Genomic DNA, 26,070 nt, shown 5'->3' on the forward strand with positions numbered 1-26,070 from the left:
ACTTCTTCAAGAGTCTCGCCCATCACCGCTAGTGACACGTCGTCCCTTTCCTGAGTAGCTGCAAAGTCAACACTTCCCGGAACACCGCCTTGCGTTCCTCTCTGTCTAGTTCCGTCCTTGCTCTCTGTGCCCGCCTCCGAGCTTTGAGGCAAGCAGCGCGTAGCGTACTAAGCCTGCCGTTCCACCAGTAAGCAGGACGCCGATTGTTTCTCGGTTCTAGTTTTCGTGGCATTGTAGCGTCGCAAGCCCTTATCACCCTTCGTGTGATGCTAAGCCGCATCAATGATCTCGGTACTACTGTCCAGTCGCTAACTCTCCAGTCCATACTTGCCGTCAACGAAGGACTGCTGGCTGGATGTCGATGATAGACTCCCTCCCATCTCTCCGAAATGTGCTCACCGAGCCTTCATTACACAATCGTACATCTAGCTGAATGAATCATCAACCCAAAACGTCAGGCCCATATATTAACTGTCAAATGTTGACGTGTTCAGGATGATTAACTTCATCGTTCCTCGAAAGAAAACCGAATATTGGTTCTTCATGTTAGGACCCAATTGTATAAACAAATGACCACGCTGGGGGAGGAGGGAAAACTGATTAAAACATGTCCACTAGGTATATGAACAGCCCCTAATGGAATCCACAGAACAACTGCAGCACAAGGAAACAGGATTCCTGGAACCCGAACTAACTCGAGAACATTTCCCGAGGACAACAAATCCATCCATGCGCTTGAAAGAAAAGCATAAATAAATGTAAGTACACAATTTCTTTTGGAAAATTTTCATTCCAATAATTTTTAGCTGTGTGGTGCGAATAGAATCGATTTGGTTGTCAAACTGAAGCCAAAATTTTCTATTGTACCGGAGCCAAACATTAAAGATTGTGGTTATGTTTGTTTCAGTTTTTATTTGTGAATTGTTGTGTATTGTAATTACTTGAAAAAAAAATTAAAATAAACTTAGATCGATTTTTGAATTCTTTATAACATTTATTTTCACACTATATTTCGAGTGAAAAATAAGTAGGAATTCAATTAAAATGCACTCGTTACGAAATTTCACGAGATTCAACAGCTGATTGGAGCAGGAACGTATGTAAATCAAGTTATGTAGAGTCTCGCGCATTTGTGCACCCTAATGCAGCATGGAAAAACAAATTCGTAGAGCGGGAATTGTTTGACAGCTTAGTAACTGCAAAATAATTTTGCTCATGGGAATGATTTCAAAATATCCCTCTACTCGCTTAGGAGCAGAAAAGCGGCTCTATTCGCAGAACCCAGATTCTTAGAAGCAATCAAAGCACCAGCCCACAGTTTACCGAATAAACGCCTCGCAAACACGACAACATACCATCCAGCAAACCATGCACCACCGAGCATTGTCCCACTGCGTTCTCACCAAAGCATGGTTCACTCGGTGCGTGCTGTGCTCACCTCACCTCACTCACAATTGGTGAGAAACTCTCCGATTGGTCACTCTGAATGGCACACGACGAAGCTGCTGTCAAACTGTTGGGCCAATCGAATTGTGGCTGCTTTGTTACCATTGGTAAAACAATCTGCTCAATCAGAGTCCAGAGAATTCCGACCTCCTTACGATTGGAGCGTGCTCCACGCGTAGTGTCCAGTGCAGTCAGTGCGTTCGGTGCGTAATTAGGGTGATTGTTTTAACGGAAGTGAAGCAGTTCGAGAGTGATTTGAATTTATTTCTGGTGACGCATCAAGCGATAACCGGTGCTTGCTTTGAAAAGCTGAAATTTTTGTGGTGAAGATTGTGAAATTACGCGCAGTTGGCGACATTCGCAGAAGGTAAGTGCACATGCACCTGTGGCGCTTCGTCGTTCGGATTTGCATTATTCATTAATCGCAGCAAGCCTATTTGCTGTTGGTCGGAGGTAGCTTGATTGGCCAATCGGGTGCGTGGTTAGGGGGATTTTGTGCTTTTTTTCTTCCTGAAAAACGCTCATCAGGTAGGCGCAGAGTCGCACTCGGGCAGGCAGCCATCGTATCGCCAGGGACGACGATTGCCTCCGGTCGGCCCTGCGCCTCATCGTTCACTCGCTGCCAATGCGACGCAACAGCGCGGCGGCGGTGGTAGTGATGAGCTTTTTCTCCGTCGTCGCACACTTCGATTCGACCGAATTTGAAACGAGGGAGCCAATAGCAGCGCCGCTGCTACTACGATTGGTGCAAATATTCGCTGCCGCTCTACTAATGATTGGTGGAGGTCTGTTAGTTGTTATTGTCGTTCAGTGCGATGGTCAATGATTGGTGATAGGCCGTCGCGACAAGTGGGTGATTGAAATCTCGGCACGAGATGCAAATGCCATGCGATTGATTGATTGCCGATGATGATTGGTTCCGAGTCGGTGAAGCTCATCCGATGCTCAGTTCACAAGTTTTGTTTTGGGAACGCTTGATAATGCTCTTTTCTTTTCTGCTTATTGTCATTACATCCCCCACTGGAACATTGCCACCTCGCAGGATAGTGCTCTTTAAGCACTTCCACAATTATTAACTCCGAGGTTTCTAAGCCAAGTTTCCATTTTTGCATTCGTAATTCGTATATCATGAGGCTAACACGATGATACTTTTTATGCCCACCCAAGCAACCAAAAGTTCAGATTTCAATTAAATTTGTTCCTAACTGAATCAATTAGCTCACTATTGGTGCACATTGAGTTCCAAGCCCCTTAACGGAACTTTAAAGTCCACTTCTGCGCTCCCGCTATATAAAAATTACTTAAAATGCGAGCTAATTAAGCCAAAACATTTCATCTTATCCGTACTTTTGGTTGCTTGGGCAGGGAAGTCGAGACAATTCCAATCCGAAAATGTTCCTAGACCAGGCCGGGTATCGAACCCAGCCACCCTCAGCATATGGTCTTGCTTTGTAGCCGCGCCTCTTAACACATAGCTAAGGAGGGCCCTCGAAAATGCTCTTGGTGGTTCGTAAAGTGACTACTCGGGCGCCAGCTGCCAGCGCACAGAATGCTGGAACTCGTCGCCAATAGCTACCAGTAGACCCGGATGAATCTGATGACTTGCCTTGTATCTAGGAGTAATCTTTCGAAGTCCATGTAGGTATTCAATCTTCCATTTGCGCCAGAACCATTGGTACAACCACGTACAACTGTTGAAGTTTTTGGTGGTGATTCAAGGAAGTGTGGGTGGTAGAAGACAGAGGAACGACGGAGTGGAGAGGCTTCCAGTGAACTCCAGATGTACTGCCTTTGTTGTTTTTTTTTAAACTTATGTTTTGTTATTTTTGTTATTTAATATTTGCATTTAATACATGCATTCATTTCTTAGACTAGGTGTTCCGTGTTTTCTAAACACTATCATCTTTATTTGCTATGGTACAGTTTTAGCAATTATTAATACATTTCAAATGCCTCTGGCAGTTAGGATTTTGGAAAATAAAATTTGATCGTTCAGTTAGGATACGGCTGGCATGAAAAATGTTTTATATAAGTCGATTTGAAAGCGAGCGGAGGGCAATATTTGTAATGGTATGAAAATCTCACTACCTTTCTTCTGCTAAACTTCCGTATGAAGGGGAGCTGATATATCTCCAGTGGCAAAAGGTTTTTGGTGGTCGTGGTAGTAGTAGTAAAATTCATTTTTATTTCATATTGATATGTTTTTGCAATAGTTGTTTATTTCAAGTGTTTGACCGATTTGACCGATTAACTGTTAACATTTTGTATATTTAATTACCTAATTATTTTTAGGTTTGATTCAACATAACGGCCTTGAAGAGGCACTGGTTTTTGTTTGAAATTTGATAACCTACTATGTGCTATATTCTCCGTTGCCTCGCCGTCTCAAGCCGAAATTGTAAGCGCAATTAGAGATGCACCTGAAAACGTCATTGGCATCGAGCCTCAAATGGTTGTATCGGCCATTAATAGAATCAAATCGTCCTTCTCTGCTGGCCCAAGCATCATTCCTTCGGCAGTATTAAAAAATGTTCTGACATCTTGGCTATCCTTCTGAGCATACTATTGAACCTATCACTCCGACCGCAAAAATTTCCCACTCATTGGAAATGCTCTACAATATTACCTGTTTACAAACAAGGTAACAAATGTGACGTAAGAAATTATCGAAAAATTACTGCACTTGGTATTGAACCGAAAGTGTGTGAATCGATTATTTACGAGAGGTTAATTGCCTTCAACTATAAAATCATCAACGTGCGCAGCCTACACGAAGGGAGACCCGACGACGAGAAATAAGCGTTCTATGCACAGCTGGAGCAGATATACGATGGATGCTCACTGTGGGACGTCAAAATCGTCATCGGTGACATGAACGCTCAGGTAGGGAGGAAGAAATCTATAGACCGGTCATCGGACCGGATAGTCTGCATACCGTATCGAACGACAACGGCCAACGATGCATAAACTTTGCATCATCCCGCGGAATAGTAGTCCGAAGCACCTTATTTCCCGCAAGAATATCCACAAGGCCACATGGAAATCATCTAATCAAGTAACGGAAAACCAAGTCGACCACGTTCTAATCGACGGTAAATTCTTCTCCGACATCACGAACGTACGCACTTACCGCAGTGCGAATATTGAATCCGATCACTACCTCGTTGCAGTATGTCTGCGCTCAAAACTCTCGACGATGTGCACCACGCATCGGAGTCGTTCGCCGAGGCTAAATATTGGGCGGCTATAAGAGAGTAGACTAGCCCAAGACTACGCGCAGCAGCTGGCAGTAGAACTCCCAGCGTAAGAGCAGCTAGGCGCAGCGTCTTTTGAAGATGGCTGGAGGGATATTCGATCCGCCATTGGAAGCACCGCAACCGCTGCACTAGGCACGGTGGCTCCGGATCAGAGAAACGACTGGTATGTAGGCGAATGTGAGCAGTTAGTTGAGGAGAAGAATGCAGCATGGGCGAAATTGCTGCATCACTGCCCTCGAACAAGGCACGATACAAACGGGCACGGAACAGACAAAACTCGATTTTCGGAGGAAAAAGCGCCTGCAGGAAGATCGATACGAAGAGACGGAGCAACTGTACCGCACTAAGAACGCACGAAAGTTCTATGAGAAGTTAAACCGTTCATGTAAGGACCACGTACCACAGCCCGATATGTGTAAGGACATAAACGAGAACCTTCTTGTAAACGAGCTTGAGGTGATCCAAAGGTAGCGGCAGCACTACAAAGAACGCCTGAATGGCAATGTGGCAGACAATGATGACGGGATGGCGATGGACCTGGGAGAACGCGCAAGACATAATTTTACTGGCTCCGGATCTCCAGGAAATCCAGGAGGAGATTGGCCGGCTGAAGAACAACAAAGTTCCTAGGGTTGACCAACTACCAGGAGAGCTATTCAAACACGGTGGTGAGGCACTGGCAGCAATTGCAAGGGAGTTCGTGGGGCAGTACTAGGCGGGTTTTATGGGCGAACGATCACGAACCAGGTGTTCGCCATTCGCCAAGTACTGCAGAAATGCCGCGAATACAACGTGCCCACACATCATCTATTCATCGACTTCATAGCTGCATATGATACAATCGATCGGGACCAGCTATGGCAGCTAATGCACGAACACGGGTGATGTGCGTAGTTCGAGTTTCAGAGGCATTCTCGAATCCCTTCGAAACCCGCAGAGGGTTACGGCAAGGTGATGGTATTTCGTGTCTGCTATTCAACATCGCTTTGGAAGAGGTAATACGAAGGGCAGGGATTAACACGAGTGGTACAATTTTCAATAAGTCCTTCCAGCTATTTTGCTTCGCCGACCACATAGATATAATGACACGTAACTTGGAGAAGATGGAGGAAGCCTACATCAGACTGAAGAGGGAAGCTAAACGGATCGGACTAGTCATCAATACGTCGAAGACGAAGTACATGGTAGAAAGGGGTTCGAAAGAAGACAATGTGAGCCACCTACCTCGAGTTTGCATCGGTGGTGACGAAATCGAGGTGGTAGAAGAATTTGTGTACTTGGGCTTGGTGACTGCCGAAAATGATACCAGCAGAGAAATTCGGAGACGCATTGTGGCTGGAAATCGTACATACTTTGGGCTCCGCAAGACGCTCCGATCGAACAGAGTTCGCCGCCGTACCAAACTGACAATCTACAAAACGCTCATTAGACCGGTAGTCCTCTACGGACACGAGACCTGGACGATGCTCGTGGAGGACCAACGCGCACTCGGAGTTTTCGAAAGGAAAGAGCTGCGTACCATCTATGGTGGGGTGCAGATGGCGGACGGTACGTGGAGGAGGCGAATGAACCACGAGTTGCATCAGCTGCTGGGAGAACCATCCATCGTTCACACCGCGAAAATCGGACGACTGCGGTGGGCCGGGTACGTAGCCAGAATGTCGGACAATAACCCGGTGAAAATGGTTCTCGACAACGATCCGACGGGTACAAGAAGGCGAGGTGCGCAGCGGGCAAGGTGGATCGATCAGGTGGAAGATGACTTGCGGACCCTCCGTAGACTGTGTGGTTGGCGACGTGTAGCCATGGACCGAGCCGAATGGAGAAGACTCTTATATACCGCACAGGCCACTTCGGCCTTAGTCTGAATAAATGAAAAATGAATGTTCTTATCATAATCATGGGTAGGACAATGCTTCGCCTGTCCTACCCAGGTATTTTCATGCGTAGGACATGTCCTACTTGTCCCACCCACTCCCGTTCATTTCATTTATTTAATTAACATCTAAACAGATAACACTGAATCAACAATTTGACGCCACAATGCACGGTTCGAGGCCGCATCTCTCCATCCTCGGATACGCCCCACGCTCGCCAAGTCGTTTTGCACTTGGTCTGCCCATCTCGCTCGCTGCGCTCCATACCGTCTCGTACCTGCCGGATCGGAAGCGAACACCATCTTTGCAGGGTTGCTGTCCGGCATTCTTGCAACATGTCCTGCCCATCGTACCCTTCCGGCTTTAGCTACCTTCTGGATACTGGGTTCGCCGTAGAGTTGGGCGAGCTCATGGTTCATTCATCGCCGCCACACACCGTCTTCTTGCACACCGCCAAAGATGGTCCTAAGCACCCGTCTCTCGAATACTCCGAGTGCTTGCAAGTCCTCCTCGAGCTCTGCATAATAATACCAAAAACTTATATGCGGAATACTTGAAGCATAACATGCTTAGGTATTTCAATACCAAAGGAATACTAATTGGTTACTTATGCATTTGGCATTAAAATAGAAATTAATAACAGACTATGTTATGGCTCAAGTATTGTGCATATTAATTTTTAGTATTATTCCTTTGGTATTTTCCCGAGAAGGAGAGACGACCTCGATAACAGAAATTGGTGTGATTTAGCCTTGCATAAAAAGGTAAAATACTAAAAACTTATATGCAGAATACTTGAGGCATACCATGCATACCACGAATAATAATTGGTTATGCATTTGGTATTGAAATTCAATTTAATAACTGAGTTTGTCATGGCTTAAGTATTAGGCATATTAGTTTTTGGTATTATTCCTTTACAATGTTGTGAAAACTCATATGTGAATATGTACGTTATGTGGGAGATATTGATTTGGAAAATGTATTGGAGGTAACCACTATTTTAGACCTTATTGTGCTGTCCCGCCTTAATTTTAAAAATCCTCAATTTGTTCCGTTTTTTCATTGATTCTTCCAAAGAGCTCCAAAATATTATTCAAACAAATTTAATATTTTAAGCAGGAATCTAAAACCAAATACATATCTATGCGGTTATGTATTTTACATGGATCGACTTTTCTTAAGGTTTTTACCAATGACAACAAGCGTTTCTCCGGCAGATTTTTTCATACAGTTTTATTTCAATTACTTTTTTCCACTTATTCCAAAGGCGATAAAATTTAGCCAATTTCAGGGCGATTTTCGCGTTTTTCGCAAATTTCGCGGATTTGTCGCGGATTTACCCTTCCAGTCGCGAAAATCGCGGTTCCGTCAAACATTGTCGCGAAAATCGCGGATTTATAACTACACTCTCGCGAAAATCGCGATTTCCTCAATTTAATTTTGAGATGAATTCAACATGTCGATTATTTGGGCGTTTGGAAAATAAACAATCCGTCAAAGATCCATACACATGGTATTCGAATAACCTTTCAATAGTCGTATGGATGTTGGTTTAAGTGGACACATAGAAAGTCTGTCGAATTGCATTTATAGATTACTGAAATGCCAAAAATTATTTATTTTGGAAAGGAATCAGAAGTATTCCTTTCGCGAGAAAAGATCAGATCGCATGTCAATGTTTAAATCCGAATATCGTCGGTTGAACGATAGATAGGTTTTTTTCATTGCCCGACCATCAGTTGCGTCAACTTTTGTACCATGCTTAATGACCCCTACTATTGCAGGCATCTCATTCAAACCATTCAGTATTCGCCCTTTGTTTTATTATGTATTCCAATAACTTTTTATAGGCTATTTTTTTTTTCAGTTCCATGTGTTTTTGTTCTATTACCTGTTCCATTTACTGTCTGACTGAACTTGAGCCTTGAGACTCCAGAGGACTCCTACGATGGATAGCACATACTACGTTGTAATGCTCACTATAGATTAGACCTCTTCATGTTTTCAAAAAGTATCAAAAATTCAACCGGTCAGCCCAGAATTACAATTCTCACGCTAAAATAAGCCTCCTGTTAAATTTTCAGCTAATTCGGATAAAATTTCGAGGTGGCTCAAGTCGATTTAGTTTTTTTGGGCTATTTTCAATTTTGAAAAAATCTAACAAGAGATATAAACGCCGAAAACCATCGCAACAACCTCCTTCGATTCGTTCCGTTCATGTTTTGGCCATGTTAAAGTGATTTTCAAGCTTTAAACTGCATAAAAACACTCTTCCCCCTTAAAGTCGTTGTTCTACAAAATTCTTGAATTTACGACAAATCATTGCTAATTTATTATATTTATTTTCCTCTTTTTTCCCTGGACATGTGAGTATTATAATTGCTAATGTTCGATTAACCGTTAAATTCCTAAAAATCAGAAGCTGAACATTTGTCATAAATTTGCACGCTAGTATTTCCTTAAACATATTATTCGAACAAAACTTAAATCAAATCATATGATATTTGATGTTTGCAACAAACGACTTCCAAATTTGGTTCATTTCACCATATGTCTGTATGCTTTTAGCATTTAGTGCGTCGTAGTAACAAGTGAAATTAAAGCTTCTTTGTTCGAACAATTTGTTTGACGAAATCCCAACGTGCAAATTTATGATTAATGTTCAGCTTCTGATTTTTAAAAATTTAACGGTAAATCGGACATTATAAGTTGTATTACTCAAATGTCCAGGGAAAAAAGAGGAAAATAAATATAATAAATTAGCAATGATTTGTCATAAATTCAAGAAATTTGTAGAACAACGACTTGAGGGGGAAGAGTGTTTTTATGCACTTTAAAGCTTGAAAATCACTTTAACCCGTTTCGGTCTGACCTAGAAATCAAAATTGAAATAACCCGTGTAGGCTCATTTTTCGTCCGATTGCCATGAAATTTTCAGGGAAGAAGCGTCATCATGTCTATTTTTTGGTACATGACTTGATTTGACCATGGTGCCAATCCGGCCGGATTTATTAAGGGGGGGTCCTGGGTCAGATGCAGTCAAGAAAGTGACCAGAATGCTGATGCAAACGTGGTCAATCATCATTGACCAGCATCAGAAGTTAGTTTTGATACATTTGAATCACCAGGACATGGTTCCGGATGTACCGGGAACCTGGTTCCCTGGGGTATCCCTGGGGTGGTGGACACTTTTCAAGTGAACACAACCCAGTCTTGCGACATATCAAACTTCATGATTTTGGAAGAAAATCCTAATACATGAGTTTTTGGGAGGTTTTGGACACATTGGCCACATCCGGAAGTGTTCCCGGGATCCTGGTTCCCTCAAGGAAGTGGACAAATTTAGATTAGCACCGAAACCCATCTTGCGACATATCAAACTCCATGATTTTGAAATACAAGCTCAATAGATGAGTTTTTGAGAGGTTTTGGACACAGTGGCCACGTTCGGAAGTGTTCCCGGGAGCCTGGTTCCCTCAGAGAAGCGGACAAATTTCGATTAGCACCGAAACCCATCTTGCGACATATCAAACTCCATGATTTTGAAAGACAAGCTCAATAGATGAGTTTTTGACAGGTTTTGGACACATTAACCACATCCGGAAGTGTTCCCGGGATCCTGGTTCCCACATGGAAGTGGACAAATTTCGATTAGCACCGAAACCCATCTTGCGACATATCAAACTCCATGATTTTGAAAGACAAGCTCAATAGATGAGTTTTTGACAGGTTTTGGACACATTGGCCACGTTCGGAAGTGTTCCCGGGAACCTGGTTCCCTCAAGAAAGTGGACAAATTTCGATTAGCACCGAAACCCATCTTGCGACATATCAAACTCCATGATTTTGAAAGACAAGCTCAATAGATGAGTTTTTGGCAGGTTTTGGACACATTGGCCACGTTCGGAAGTCTTCCCGGGAACCTGGTTCCCTCAAGAAAGTGGACAAATTTCGATTAGCACCGAAACCCATCTTGCGACATATCAAACTCCATGATTTTGAAAGACAAGCTCAATAGATGAGTTTGCGACATATCAAGCTCCATGATTTTGAAATACAAGCTCAATAGATGAGTTTTTGAGAGGTTTTGGACACAGTGGCCACGTTCGGAAGTGTTCCCGGGAGCCTGGTTACCTCAAGGAAGCGGGCAAATTTCGATTAGCACCGAAACCCATCTATCGATATATCAAACTCCATGATTTTGAAAGACACGCACAACACATGATTTTTTGAGTCGTCCATAAGCGTTCCCGAGAGCCTGGTTCCCTCAAGAAAACGGACAAATTTCGATTAGCACCGAAACCCATCTTGCGACATATCAAACTCCATGATTTTGAAAGGCAAGCTCAATAGATGAGTTTTTGAGAGGTTTTGGACACATTGGCCACATCCGGAAGTGTTCCCGGGAGCCTGGTTTCCTCTGGGAAGCGAACAAATTTCGATTAGCGCCGGAACCCATCTTGCGGTATGCCAAACTCCATGACTTTGAAAGACAAGCTCAATAAATGAGTTTCTGAGAGGTTGACACATTGCCCATGTTCGGAAGTGTTCCCGGGAACCTGGTTCCTTCAGAGAAGTGGACAAATTTTGATTAGCACCGAAACCCATCTTGCGACATATCAAACTCCATGATTTTGAAAGACAACTTGAATACATTAATTTTTTTTGAGATTTTGGACACATTGGCCACGACCGGAAGTGTTCTTGGGAACCTGGTTCTCTCATGGAAGTAAACAAATCTAGATTGGTACCGAAACTCATCTTGTGACGTAACAAACTCCATGATTTTGAAAGTCAAGCAAAATAATGAAGTTTGATATGTCGTAATATAGGTTTTGTAGCCAATCGAAATTTGACCGCTTCGCTGAGAGAACCAGGCTGCCGGTAACACTCCCGGACGTGGCCAGTGTGTTCAAAATCTCTCAATAATTCATGTATTGTGCTTGTCTTTCAAAATCATGGAGTTGGACATGCCCCAAAATGGGTTTCAGTGCCAATCGAAATTTGTCCGGTCCCCTGATGGAATCAGGCTCCCGGGAACACTTCCGGATGTGGCCAATGTGTCCAAAACCTCTCAAAAACTCATCTATTGAGCTTGTATTTCAAAATCATGGAGTTTGATATGGCACAAAATGGGTTTCGGTGCTAATCAAAATTTGTCCGCTTCCCTGAGGGAACCAGGCTCCTGGGAACACTTTCGGACGTGATCAACGTGTCCTAAATCTCTCAAAAAATCATGTATTGTGCTTGTTTTTCAAAATCAAGGAGTTTGATATGTCGCAAGATAGGTTCCGGTGCTAATCGAGATTTGTCCACTTTCTTGAGGGAACTAAGATCCCGGGAACACTTACGGACGAAGCCAATGTGTCCAAAACCTCTCAAAAAATTATGTGTTGTGCGTTTCTTTCAAAATCATGGAGTTTGATATGTCGCAAGATGGGTTTCGGTGCTAATCGAAATTTTTCCGCTTCCCTGAGGGAACCAGGCTCCCGGGAACACTTCCGAACATGGCCACTGTGTCCAAAACCTCTCAAAAACTCATCTATTGAGCTTATATTTCAAAATCATGGAGTTTGATATGTCGCAAGATGGGTTTCGGTGCTAATCGAAATTTGTCCACTTCCTTGAGGGAACCAGGTTCCCGGGAACACTTCCGAACGTGGCCAATGTGTCCAAAACCTCCCAAAAACTCATCTATTAGGATTCTCTTCCAAAACCATGAAGTTTGATATGTCGCAAGACTGGGTTGTGTTCACTTGAAAAGTGTCCACCACCCCAGGGATACCCCAGGGAACCAGGTTCCCGGAACATCCGGAACCATGTCCTGGTGATTCAAATGTATCAAAACTAACTTCTGATGCTGGTCAATGATGATTGACCACGTTTGCATCAGCATTCTGGTCACTTTCGTTCATTTATCAATGGTTTTAAAAAAATGGCCCGTTTTTGACTGCATCTGACCCAGGACCCCCCCTTAATAAATCCGGCCGGATTGGCACCATGGTCAAATCAAGTCATGTACCAAAAAATAGACATGATGACGCTTCTTCCCTGAAAATTTCATGGCAATCGGACGAAAAATGAGCCTACACGGGTTATTTCAATTTTGATTTCTAGGTCAGACCGAAACGGGTTAACATGGCCAAAACATGAACGGAACGAATCGTAATATTCACGAGACTTGTAGAGCACACCAAAAGCTTCCATATAGAGGTTGTTGCGATGATCTTCGGCGTTTATATCTCTTCTTAGATTTATTTCAAAATTGAAAATAGCCCAAAAACACTAAATCAACTTGAGCCACCTCGAAGTTTTATCCGAATTAGCTGAAAATTTGACAGGAGGCTTATATTAACATAAGAATTGTGTTTTGGGGATGACCGGTTGAATTTTTGATACTTTTTGAAAACATGAAGAGGTCTACTATAGATGGCTAATCACTAGATCCTGGCAAGTCCCTCCTTCGATTGGGAGATTACTCACTTACGAGCTAGTTTGCACATGTGGGGGCAGAATCTAACTATTTCCGCTTACTAGCTTCACTCCGATATAGATTCATTAACTCTTACGTACTCAGTTAATCCTGGGCCAACTGCTAAAAGGTGCACTGAAGTTTAGTACCCTCAGATCTACTTCAATTGCAAAACACCATCGTGTACGCGACCTACCATTAAGCCCACCTACGGTTTTTTTTTGGTACCTGTAGTGCATGTTATCTTCGATTGATGCTCTTCTGGCAAATGAACAACGTGTCGAGTCTGCCATGTTATATAAGTTTAGCAATTCCCATCCATTACCTCATACGTAGTAGTAATGACATAATTTTTCAAATCGTGAACATTAATCCAAGTTTTTAAAAATTCGTAGGTCTTAGAACCGTTCCTGTCCGCCTCTGGCATCATTACGCCTGAGTGCTTTTAAATCAGATTCATCAAGCTTTGTTCGGGCCTCTGCTGAGCTGTGTCGCTTGCTTTTGAAAAAATTGGTCTTATGATTTCCTAACAGGCGGATTGATGGAACGCAAGGATGTTAACGATCATTCAGTAATTTGCGTTCGATCATTTAGTAGTTTGTCAATAACACATTCCAGAAGCTGAATTTCAAATCATGTTGTTTGGTGGACTTCTAGTGCGAAGGTTTTTCTACAACTTTGTCTAATGGTTCGTTATTAGAATTCAACTACTAACGGAGCTAGAGCGCTAGTTGCAGTAAATTAAACTAAATGATTGGAATTTTGTTATCATTTAGTCTAAGTTACTGAAACTATAGCTATAACTCCGTTACTAGTGGAATTCAAACTACGAACCATTAGGCAGAGTTGTAGAAAAACCTTCGCACTAGAAGTCCACCATAGAACATATTTTGAAATTCAGCTTCTGAACTGTGTTATTGACAAACTACTAAATGATCGAACGCAAATTATTGAATGATCGTTAACATCCTTGGATGGAAGTACAAAATCCAATGACTGATCAATAAATAGCCTGACGAATTATTGATGCGTCCATGCCCTTGTAAAACCATGGTAGAGATTAGAAAAAAAAAACTATATAGCGTACTGAAAAGTATAATTCAAATATAACCCTTGATCTAACTGGCATTTACCTATGACAACAGACTGCCATCTTATAACTAAATGCATCTATACAACATCGACTAGAATGGAGGGTTTCCCGGAAACATTAAAACTTGAATTTCTTTCGGGCATAGTTCAACACTGCACATATATTTTCTGTGGCTCGTTATATGGTTGAAGCGTTAACTATGCAGTTTTGGGTATTACAAAAATTAGCGAATGTTCTTTCATTTTCTTTTATATCAACGAATATGCCAATAGATTGGAAGCAAAAATATTGAAATTTCGCATTTATGAAACGTGTTTTGAAGTAAGAAACTATATTTTTGTTTGTCGCGGATTTGTTTCTACAGTCGCGGATTTCAATTTGCCAGTCGCGAATTTCGCGGATTGGAATTCGACTAGTTTGTAACAGCCCTGCAATTTCATCAGTGGATTGAACGGAACCGGTAACTTGCTAGGTCAGTATATCCTGAAGATCAGGAACAAGCATTCTGATTTCCAATATTAAGTTCATCTTCGATTTTTTTAATTTTGCGAAGTAGGTAATTCTCAAATCTGCTTCACCACATATTTTTCAAATGCTTGATTCTTTTTAAAACATTAAGAATCATTCAAAGCCTTTCTGAATAATTCTGAATATCTCGAAATCATCTACTGTAAAGCCTGTACTGCCTCTGCTGCGATGTCCCGCTGGGTTCCAGTCTAATGCTTGTTAACAGATTTCGTTTCCGCCCCTACATAGAGTGTGGCCGACCCAGCCCCACTTCCGATCCCGAATTTCTGTTGCTATCGGCCTCTGGTGACAACGACGATGGAGTTCGTTGTTTGAGATCCAGTTGTGAGGCCACCAGGCCCGAATTATATACCGCAGGCATCTGTTAATGAACACCTGCAGCCGTTGAGTGTTCTCCACTGATACACACCATGTTTCGCTAGCGTATAACAGCACAGATTTCACGTTAGAGTTGAAAATTCGTATTTTGGTGCGTTCACTTATCTGCCTGTTTTTCCAGATATTTCTTAAACTCGCAAAGGCAGCCCTTGCTTTCTTGATCCGTGCGCCTATGTCAATCTTGGTACCGCCGTCTGACGCCATTTGGCTACCAAGATATTGGAAGCTTTCAACATTCTCCACTGATTGCCCGGCTACTGTGAAGCTGGAAGGAGTCACCGTGTTTACATCCAACGATTTGGTTTTGTTGACGTTGATGACTAAACCTGCCGAAGAGGAGCGCTCGGCAAGGTCGTTGAGCTTACTCTGCATATCAGAGCGCCGTTGCGCGAGGAGTGCAACATCATCCGCCAATTCGAAGTCATTTAGGTGCTCCATGGTTATAGGCTGCCATAACAGCCCGCGGTTTGGTTCACGGTCAATCGCATCTACCAGGATCTCGTCGATTACGATGAGGAACAGTAACGGTGATAGAATACATCCTTGCCTCACACCAGCTACGACCCGGATAGGGTCGGACAAGACCCCATTGTGCAGCACTCTACACGAGAAGGCCTCGTACTGTGCCTCGATGAGGCCGATGATTTTCTCAGGAACCCCCTTGCGTCTCAGGGCGCCCCACATATTCTCGTGATTGCGACGGTCGAAAGATTTTTCGTAGTCAATGAATACCAAGTAAAGGGACTCTTGGAATTCGTTGACCTGCTCCAGAATTATGCGGAGCGTGACAATATGGTCCACACAGGATCTTCCGGCACGGAATCCGGCTTGCTGTCGCCGGAGAGTCGCATCGATCTTCTCCTGAATCCGGGCTAGGATAATTTTGCACAGAACTTTGAGAACGGTACACAGCAACATAATGCCTCGCCAGTTATCGCATACAGTCAGGTCACCCTTTTTGGGCACCTTCACTAAGATACCTTGCATCCAGTCGACCGGGAAAATTGCGGTGTCCCAGATATTACGAAATAAACGATGCAGTAGTTGAGCGGATGCCATGGGGTCAGCTTTGAGCATCTCGGCTGATATGCGGTCGACCCCTGGGGCTTTATTCGATTTCATGCTTTGGATGGCTGTTTGAATCTCTAGCAGTGATGGAGCTTCGGTATTGACGCGTGTTATACGTCGGATCCTAGGCAGATCATGCCGAGGTGGTGATGGCCTGGCTGGCACTTGAAAAAGTTGTTCGAAGTGCTCGAACCAGCGTTTCAGCTGGTCAGTTGGGTCGGTCAATAACTGATCATTCGCGTCTTTCACAGGCATCGTTGCATTTATCTTCACCCCGCTTAAGCGTCGTGAGATATCGTAGAGGAGGCGAATGTCCCCGGTTGCGGCGGCTCTCTCTCCTTCGTCGGCCAGAGAGTCTGCCCACGCTCGCTTGTCCCGTCGACATGAGCGTTTTACTTCCTTCTCAAGAGCCGCGTATCGTTGACGGGCTAAGACTTTGGCTCCCCTGGTTTTCGATCGCTCTATCGCGGCTTTGGCTTCTCTTCGCTCCTCTATCTTTCTCCAGGTCTCATCGGTGATCCGTTGTTTTCTCTGGGTGCGTAGTTCGCCCAGATTGTTCTCGCTGGTGGCGATGAAGGCATTCTTGATGGCGGTCCATTGGTCTTCCACGCTGCCACCTTCCGGAATATCTGCAGCACGCGTCTCCAGTTCTTCAACGAAGGACCGTTTCACCCTGGCATCTTCCAGTCGTCATGTGTTGGACCGTCGTCCAACTTTTTCCTCCTGCCGACGAATCCGCGCAATGCGCAGACGTATTTCGCCGATGAGGAGGTGATGATCAGACGCGATATCGGCACTACGTTTATTCCGTACATCAAGAAGGCTCCGTTTCCATTTTCGGCTGATGCAGATGTGGTCGATTTGATTTTCTGTAAAGCCGTCACGGGAGACCCACGTGACCTTGTGAACCGGTCGATGAGGGAAGAGCGATCCCCCGATCACCATGTCGTTATTACCACAAAATTCTGCGAACAGCTCTCCGTTTTCGCTCATTTCTCCGAGACCATGGCGTCCCATAATGCGCTCATGGTTCGAGTTGACGGATCCGATCTTCGCATTGAAGTCGCCCAAACAGATCTTGATATCACCCTTCGGAATTCTATCTACGACGGCATTGAGTTGACTGTAGAAGTTCTCTTTGTCTTGCAGATCGGCAGCATCGGTTGGCGCATAACCTTGGATTATAGTAAAATTTCGGACCCGTGTTCTAAATCTGGCAACGATTATCCTTTCACTTCTAGGTTCCCACTTCATAAGCGCAGAATGTGACTGGACGCTTAGTTATGAAGCCAACTCCACGATGCCGAGGAGTGTGTTCACCTCGTAAACCAGAGTATAGCAGAACTTGTCCCGACGGCGTTCTGTGCTCTCCAAAGTTTGGCCAACGGACTTCACTCAGTCCCAGGATCTCAAGCTTCATGCGGCGTGCCTCATTGGCAAGTTGTGCCAATTTACACTGCTGGGCTAGGGTTGGAACGTTGCATGTTCCTATTCGTGTCCGTTGTTTCGGGCTAAGAGTCGTCGCCGTAAAATCAGTCCGTATTCTTTCATTATCGGATTCTCGAACAAATTGATGTTTCGGGAACAGTAGGTTGTTGGCCCAAGGTTCCCTATCCACCGGGATGGAGCTGCCATCTTATGTATAGCTTCCGGGGAATAGCATTTCATACTCACCCGCTGGATGCCAGAACAGATGCTGTTGGAATTGCACCTCCTTGGTGAACAGACGCTCGATCAGTCGGGTAAAATTTGTTTAAAGTCCTACCCAACACTGTAACCGTTCGGTTCCAAATGTATCTTGCTGGCTCTACCGCAAGTCCAAATTCATGTCCCACCCTAATGAAATAAACTGACAGCATCATGACTCTCATTCTTTCCTTTCGTGACAACACTCATTTGCAGTGGTGTGAATGCTCTGTCAAAACAATAGCATGTCAGAATGATGTCAAGCGCGACACATACACGGTTAGATGACTTTACCCATTAATGGGTACTATGTTATTGTTGATATTATCGCCCATCGCCCATCCTCCGGCTGCAAAACACCCACTATAGTGTGTGACAAAACAACAGTGAACAATTGAAAAGTGATCTTTATTTTTTTTGTCAGTGAGGCCAGCAGCATTTTCTATGAAACCAAACAGGATGAATCTCCGTAAAAAAGTAGCGGTAATTAACAAATTGTCTGCCATCGAGCACTGCAGAAGATCCCATCCTCGGATCGAAACGTCGGCGATGAAGTAAAACTGTCAACGCTATTACCCGTGACTGAAAGCCAATCCGAAAATAAAGTTAAAATCTTATAAATACTCGGCCATGGCTAAGAAAGCTCTTTTCTGTCTCAACCAACGGACGAAATAGTAGTGCGCGTCGTGATTAGCGAAATTAATTAAAAAGTATTCAATTTAAATATTAAAAGTGTTAACTGATTAATTTATGTGTTGTTTCTTTTTGTAGAAGTACGGTTAGTGTTCCTTAAAAGCTATTAGTACGGGCAGTAGTACGTAGAAGCAATATTCGTAAAGAATTAGAAGATATAGTACGGTTGGTGTCCTTTGCAAAACAGTTGTATTGTATAATTTAGAAAATATCTTTATTATAGTAGATTTTGCCAATCCAGTATTTTGCGCGCGGTAATGGCGGCGTGAGTGCCATACCGTTTGACGTTCAAGAGGTAGAAAACATTGGAACTCATCTAGTTTGCCATGGATAAGAAAAAAAATTAGAGAACAACAAACAACCACACGAACGAAAACACGGATTCCCGTTTGGATTTGATTTTAGCCTAATGACTTATAATTACCTACATTTCTTTCCATTTCAGGCATAAAATAGAACAATCAAGAACCTCTTTATGAGCGACCCCCGATTTTCCACCCTTTTTTTTCGAACTACCAGTGTGTTTGAATACTTCTCATTTTTGTGTTAATTCAATATTAGTCTCTTCTAACGGAATTTTGTTTCTTATCGTAACGAAATGTTTTTTCTTGTTATTTTAAATTCTTGCTTTCTATGGAATATAGGCATATTGTGCATAATTTGTACTACTCTACCTCTACGGGTTTCGAATAAAGTGTGAATTATCATACCTCACGTTTGAATTACACGGTCGTCACACGCGGGGAAATTCGAGAATTCTTGAGTTACCCGAGACTATAATAAACACAATATGTATACTTTATTCTCTGTGAAAACCGGAATGATCGTCTTTTTCTTGATTTTCCCATAATCTGAACGTTAAGGCTTATTTCGAAAGTGGATTGTAGTGTAAAATGCCACTGCGCTATACATCATCGTTCATATATTTGGAATCCTGTACAGATAAAGGCAAGAACAGAGAGAAAGCAAATAATTGTAATTGTCGTTCTCGTGCAAACTCCTAAAGCAAGTGTTGTTTTACCATTGTGTTCCACGTGCCCATTAGCCTCACCAAGGAACTGAATGAGATTGGAAAGATGCTGCTCAAACGACTCTGTGAATCCTTCCCATCCGGTGAGCCAGCTGGTTTCAACACAAGGACTAGGCTAGTGACGCACCCTGTCACTCTAGCTGATGTCAGAAGGACAACAGTGTCCAGGCTGCACTACCAGCTAAGTACGCAACCCTTTGCTGGCGATCAATTGTCATCGGAATACCCGTGGAAGCGTGAGTATTGGAACTTGTGAGGACCAGAGCTATGTTAGGCGCCCCTTCCCGGATGTCAACTCACCATTTCGCAGCCCCTTCCATATGTGTAGGCGGGATTCATGGGACCCTGTTGTAGAAAATTAGAATTTTGGCCCGATTTAAAATACAATACGGCGGAAATCTCCGAGAGTCCGAGCTGTAAACCAGCCTATAAATTAGCCAGGATTTGTTTTACTTTTCGCGACGAAATTGCATGAGTCCCGCCTTTTTGGAAGCACATGGGAACAAAATCAATGGACAAGATTCCCGAGGTGTGAGGCTACTTTTAGCGTCATTTAAATCAATTTCGATCAAAAAGGACTGTGAATTGATTAGATTTGACATTTGTTCACATGCACCAAACATATTCAAGGAAATATTCTTCTTCTTCTTCTTATTGGCATTACATCCCCACACTGGAACAGAGCCACCTCGCAGATTAGTTTTCATTAAGCACTTCCACAGTTATTAACTACGAGGTTTGTAAGACAAGTTACTATATTTGCATTCGTACATCATGAGGCTATCACGATGATACTTTTATGCCTAGAGAAGTCGCGACAATTTCCATTCCGAAAATTGCCTAGACCGGCACCGGAATCGAACCCAGTCACCCTCAGCATGGTCTTGCTTTGAAGCCGCACGTTTTACCACACGGCTAAGGAGGGTCCCCATGGAAATAATCAAAATTATAATGTTCTTTCCTTGTTGAAATTATTGTTATTATTATTCGCAGATTGAACCTCACTCATATTCATGGAAAAGGGTTTTAACATGGGAAGTCAATAATCCCTATTGCTGTTTTCACATTTGTCTTTTGACATATATTTTTTATAATTTTTCTTATCTCTCTAATGCCCAGACCGGCTTTAGGCAGGGTACTTTGACAATTTTTTTTTGTTATTTTCAATTGTTCAGAAATGTAATAAAATCCTTAATGCATGTTTAAGAGGGGATTAAAACAAAATTTCAATATTCCACTTTTTTTTTTAATATAGAAGAAATGCGTAATTTTTTATTCCTTCGGGTATTTGTCCGAACCCCTTTGAAGAGTGAAATATTTGTAAAGTATTTTTCTACAACTCAAGACAAAATTTTCAAAACGACTTATCTGCTTTGTAAACGATGATTCAAACGATCTTTTGACGAATCTGATAGCTCTCACGCAAACCAACCCCATCAACAGGTAGCGGAAGCCTTCAGCTGCCTATTGGTGGTGTTGGTTTGCGTGGGAGAGCTTTCAGATTTATCAAATCGTCGTTTGAATCTTTGTTTACAAAAGCAGATAAGTCGTTTTGAAAATTTTGTCTTGAACTAACTTAGTACAATAAAAGGCTATAGTGGTAGAGGAAGATGCCCAAAAACGCCTCCCCCTGGGAAAAACGCCTTTTGGTATTCCCTCATATTTACCGTATTTAGCATGGTCGTAACGAAGCTGGACCTAAAATTATGTAGGTTAAGCGAAAAAATGTCAAAATAACAGATAGGAAGGTTGGAAAAACCGAAATTTTCCACATTTTGATGAAACATCTAACATTTCGGCGAGGCAAAACGCCCTAAGGCAACTAACCTACAATGTACTACGCGTCTCCACGCACTGTCCATACCAGAATGCTGATTCGCAGACGCGTGGTGCGTTGTTCCCTAATAGCTGCCAGTTAGAAGGCCTCATGAGCAGTACTGGAAAATGTCGTGATCGTCATAAGACAGAGAGAAAACGTCTTTTCTATATCACGCGACCAAATGAAAGAATCGTGGGTTCTTTGATCAATCACAGACAAACAGACATAACAGTTTGAACATCCACTCATCAAATTCATCGTCGTTTAAACACTAACGACATCTGTTGATTTCAGTTAGTTGGGCAAATCACGAACCAGATGGCGGTAGTGAGCAAACGTCAAACTAGAGCAAAACCGATGTGCGCGCCACGAGTGATCGATTGGCCAACTAATGATTATTTGAATTGATCAGTAAATCAGTAAACGATGGAAATTTGATGAGTGTTATGTCTGTTTGTCTGTGGATCAATTTCGCATGAAAGACAGTCATGAAAGGGTGTTGTACTTTATTTAAAAAATTTAATTTCTAAGTTATTTTAATAGATACATGCGAAGAATAGTGACCAGTCGATAAATAATCATAACTCTTTAATTCACCGAGTTGAAAGTGGTAATGAACACAAAAGTAAAGCAGATATTGTACACTTTCATGCCCTTTCACGGAACAAATATTTTTTGAGATTTTTGTAGCATGCCATTCATCCTTCGCGTTTCTATAGATATTGAAAGGAGCAGATATGTAAACATCGTGTGACATCTCTAATTGAAAATGAGAAATTCCAATACTGCTCGTGAGTTTTCCGGCAGCGAAATATCACCACTTTTTTAAATGTGAATATTATCAATATGATTAAGATTTTCTACAATTTTTAGATGGCATCAGATAGCTATATTGTTTAACTGTTGCATGAGGTAAAAATACCCATGAAAATCGTTACAGCTAAGACATTAAAGCAGTCTTTGCTTAGCTAGGGCATATTGCCCCTCCTTCCCCTACTCTAAAAAAAATTCCCCTATTTTTACATGGAAAAAGAAAATTTCAAATTTTCCACAACTTTTGAGTTTAGTCACATGGTCACGTTGACATGTCATGTCACGTTTGACAAGTGCGTTTGTCCCATTTTTTACCGAAATGATCTGGCCAGCCTAGAGCTAGACAAAAATAACAAAACAGGCATCATAGAACAAACTGCAAATTTCAAAGTAGACTTTTTGTGTATCAACAATAGACGAACGGCCAGACGAGCTCGGTGGTCTACTGGCTACCGCTTCTGCCTTATAAGCAGGAGGTCGTGGGTTCAATTCCAGGCTCGTCCCTTTCCTACTTTGTATTTCTATCTTAGTTCTTTCTGTGTGTCACGTTCTACCAAAACGATTCCTACTGTTATAACCTTCCCACACAATCCCAAAACCTCCCGTGGCACCTATGAGAGGTCGTAGAGTTCTCTGCATCTTTCTTAAGTAGGTGTACAACTAACCATCCTTCCCCTTCCTCAGCATTCGCAAGGACGTGGCCAGGACAGATCTCGACTATTGGAGAGCGCATTGCTTCCATCTAAGAGATAGTGATTAGTCCCAAATCTATATCTGTGGTGACGGATGAAAGTGATGCTACTCTCATACAATAGTCTTGGCTTGTACCACCTACGAATTTGTGCGAAATGCTTAATGCTAATGCTAATGCTAATCAACAATAGACGAACGGCCCTCCCGTATATCCAAGGCGGAAGAAAGAAACAGAAAAGCATGCGCTGATGCGCTGTCCAATAGGCGTTGTTCATTAAAGCTTGACTACAACCGCTAGGTTTGCTAGCGTTCCAAAATTATGGAAGGACCGAATTCCACGGCAAAGATGCCTATATGATGTGTTAAAATTATGGGTTGGTATTTCTCAGAATAGCGACGGGATCGCGAATTCTTTGGTATTGCCTTCGCCTCACATTTTTAAGACGGATCAGTAGCTGAAGATCGTCGTCAATACGATTGGAGTTCAATTTAATTTAACATTTAAGAATTGCTTCCACAATTTAATTTGTCTAAGATATGAGAGCATTATCAATATCACTTTTAGTATCGAGAGGAATATTAACATGAAAATTACTTGCTTTTAGTGATAATTTATTAATTGCTTTGACAAACTTGAAGTTATTTCTGAAACTCTGGAGTAACGTTGTTGTACAACTTCCGCATAAGTATCCTGGCAAACTTCTAAAAACCACCCACAGCTAATGTACAATCGTAACATCTTCACGACCATTTTTCAGATGACCGATCAAAGCGCGGGAGATAAATCATCTGAAGCCCATCGTGCTATCGATGACTTTTGGCCACAAGTGATGGAAGACGTAAAACGGATAAAACATGTCGAACCGGGCAACCAGGTACTCCCGCTGGCACGTATCAAAAAGATCATGAAGCTAGACGAAGACGTCAAAATGATCTCCGCCGAAGCTCCGCTCCTGTTCGCCAAAGCAGCCGAAATGTTCATCCAGGAATTGACTCTGCGGGCGTGGTTACATACCGAAGACAACAAACGGCGCACCTTGCAACGCAGTGACATCGCTATGGCCATTGCCAAGTACGACCAGTTCGATTTCCTGATCGACATTGTTCCACGGGAGGATATCAAACCAGTGCGGAGGGACTACGAGACGAAGCCGTCGACGGATGATGTTCAATACTATCTACAGCTGGCACAGCAACATCAACAAGCACTGCAAAGCAGTAGTGGGTCTGCGGCGAACAGCGCTGGGCCTAGCACTAGTGGGACCAACATTGTACAGGTTCAAGCGGCTCCAGCTGTTGTTTCGCAGCAGATTGCACAGCCTGTTGTACAAGCACCACCGGTAAAATTTTTACTTATATAAAATGTTCAAATCCCATGCTAAAACATTTTCCCTTTGCAGATTGCCACAATTGCAACACCTACGCCAAATATAATCATCACAAATCCAACGTCAGGGACAGCTACCATGCAAACGACGACGGCTAATGCAATGGCACCAACGCAAATGGCTACCACAGGACAACCATTCCAACTGGTGCAACAGGTTCTGACCCCGAGTGGAGAAGTGACACACATCCCTGTTAGTAGCTGGCCTAGTTTCTTTTCCACTGTTCTTTTTCTATAAAATACTCTACCCCCAAAACAGATTCCCCTGACGCAAACCCAGCTCAATTTCATCCGCTCCCAAATGCAGCTACAGAGTGCCACAAACGTTGCTACGACAGCCCCTACTGTTGCTCAGCAGCCCATTATCATCCAAGCCCCGCAGATGCAGACCACACCCACCATCATTCAAGCTGCACCGGCTGGGGTATTTCTGAATGCTGCTCAGTTGCAGCAGCTTCAACAGCAACAACATCAGCAACAGCACCCCCAGCAGACGCACATAATTCAACAGCCAACAGTGATGCATCAACAGCAACATCCTCATCACCATCAACAGCAACACCAAGTGCATATACAACAGCTCCAACAACAGCAACACCACCACCAGCAGCATCAGCCACCTCCAAACGAGTGATAAAGATGGGATCTATTAGAAAGCGTGGTGCGTGAACCCGGAACTCCGTTTGACGATTGAATCTTCAAGCTTCGCTGTACAAACAACCCTCGATGTAAGTAAAACAGTTGTTCTTCTGTTATCAATGTAAATAACTTTTATACCATAAACGTGCGCTCGAAGGCCATACAAAACTATTCGCAATAAGATGATCGCACGATTACTACAAATGATATCGTAGCTTACTGAAATTTTATCAATTCTATGTGGATATCACAGCCCGTGCAAAATTGGTGGAGTTTCGCACATTACCAAATATTCCAACAGAAAAGACGATGGTGTTTCTTCCTCCCAGGCTCACAGCGCACATGAAACGGAGAAACCCCTTTAAAGATCAATGACTTCACCTCCGCCTAGGACCTAAACCAGATTTGAGTGTATGCGTAAACACCACTTAAGAGCTAAGTTGTTATGAAGAAATTGGTCCTAATAGCATTTTGTTGAACAGCATTATATTTTGCCATTTTGCTAGTTGACGAAATCGGTAATCGAAAGAAGAAGCCCCTGTGTTCGTAAAGATTCGCATTTCTTGTAGACACAAGCACCGCTGTTAGTATATGATCCAACAAGATATCATGTCCAACGAAATCAAATGTGAATTAAATGCAAAAAGTGGGATAATTGGGAATTTTAATTTTGAAAAACATGTTTTTTGTTTATTCATTCGAAAGAATACCTTTTTCTGAGCTACAACATATTTTTTTCACACACATGAACCCTAGATTTGATGTTTAAAATCCATTTTAAAAGATTTTGAAAATTTTACTGCTTGGCAGTTAGCTCACAGGTTCAAAGTTCGGCCCATAGTAAAATCAAGTTATGGGTGTTCAATACTGAGGTTTTTGGAAATTAATTAAACTAGTTCCTGAGCACCAAAAATCATGAAATTTCGGATTTAGGCTTAGATTAATAAGTAAAAATCTCAATACCCTAAAAAATCAATTATGATAGAAATATGTATAATTTAAAAAGCATAGTAATTGCCAGATTCTGTTCCTTTTGAATAGCATGCGTCCGTGTGCTGAAGACTCTAGTTTTGAGTGCGGTAGTAAGTATATGAACCCTCTCTTCACATTCACGCCTAGCAGGACCAAGATTTAACCTGCAGCACAGCAAATCCCTATATTAATAACAATCTGTCCTTCAGGAACTAT

General features: G+C 42.7%; 1 protein-coding gene across 1 annotated transcript; it reads left to right on the forward strand.

The window, feature by feature from the left end:
• The first annotated feature begins 1,485 nt into the window (after positions 1-1,485).
• LOC134215538 (nuclear transcription factor Y subunit gamma) lies at positions 1,486-25,089 on the forward strand. The gene is made up of 4 exons (XM_062694704.1): positions 1,486-1,813; positions 23,615-24,196; positions 24,257-24,436; positions 24,503-25,089. Exons 2-4 carry the CDS (start codon positions 23,615-23,617, stop codon positions 24,875-24,877), a joined length of 1,137 nt encoding a protein of 378 aa, XP_062550688.1. The 5' UTR covers positions 1,486-1,813; the 3' UTR covers positions 24,878-25,089.
• The last annotated feature ends 981 nt before the right edge of the window (positions 25,090-26,070 follow it).

Source organism: Armigeres subalbatus, chromosome 1 (assembly GCF_024139115.2).
Source record: "Armigeres subalbatus isolate Guangzhou_Male chromosome 1, GZ_Asu_2, whole genome shotgun sequence".
Taxonomy (NCBI): domain Eukaryota; kingdom Metazoa; phylum Arthropoda; class Insecta; order Diptera; family Culicidae; genus Armigeres; species Armigeres subalbatus.

Coding starts and splice junctions, on each gene's coding strand:
- LOC134215538 (XM_062694704.1), top strand. CDS start 23,615: ATGACCGATCAAAGCGCGGGAGATAAATCATCTGAAGCCCATCGTGCT. Junction 24,197..24,256: donor CTGTTGTACAAGCACCACCG/GTAAAATTTTTA, acceptor TTCCCTTTGCAG/ATTGCCACAATTGCAACACC. Junction 24,437..24,502: donor GAGAAGTGACACACATCCCT/GTTAGTAGCTGG, acceptor CCCCCAAAACAG/ATTCCCCTGACGCAAACCCA.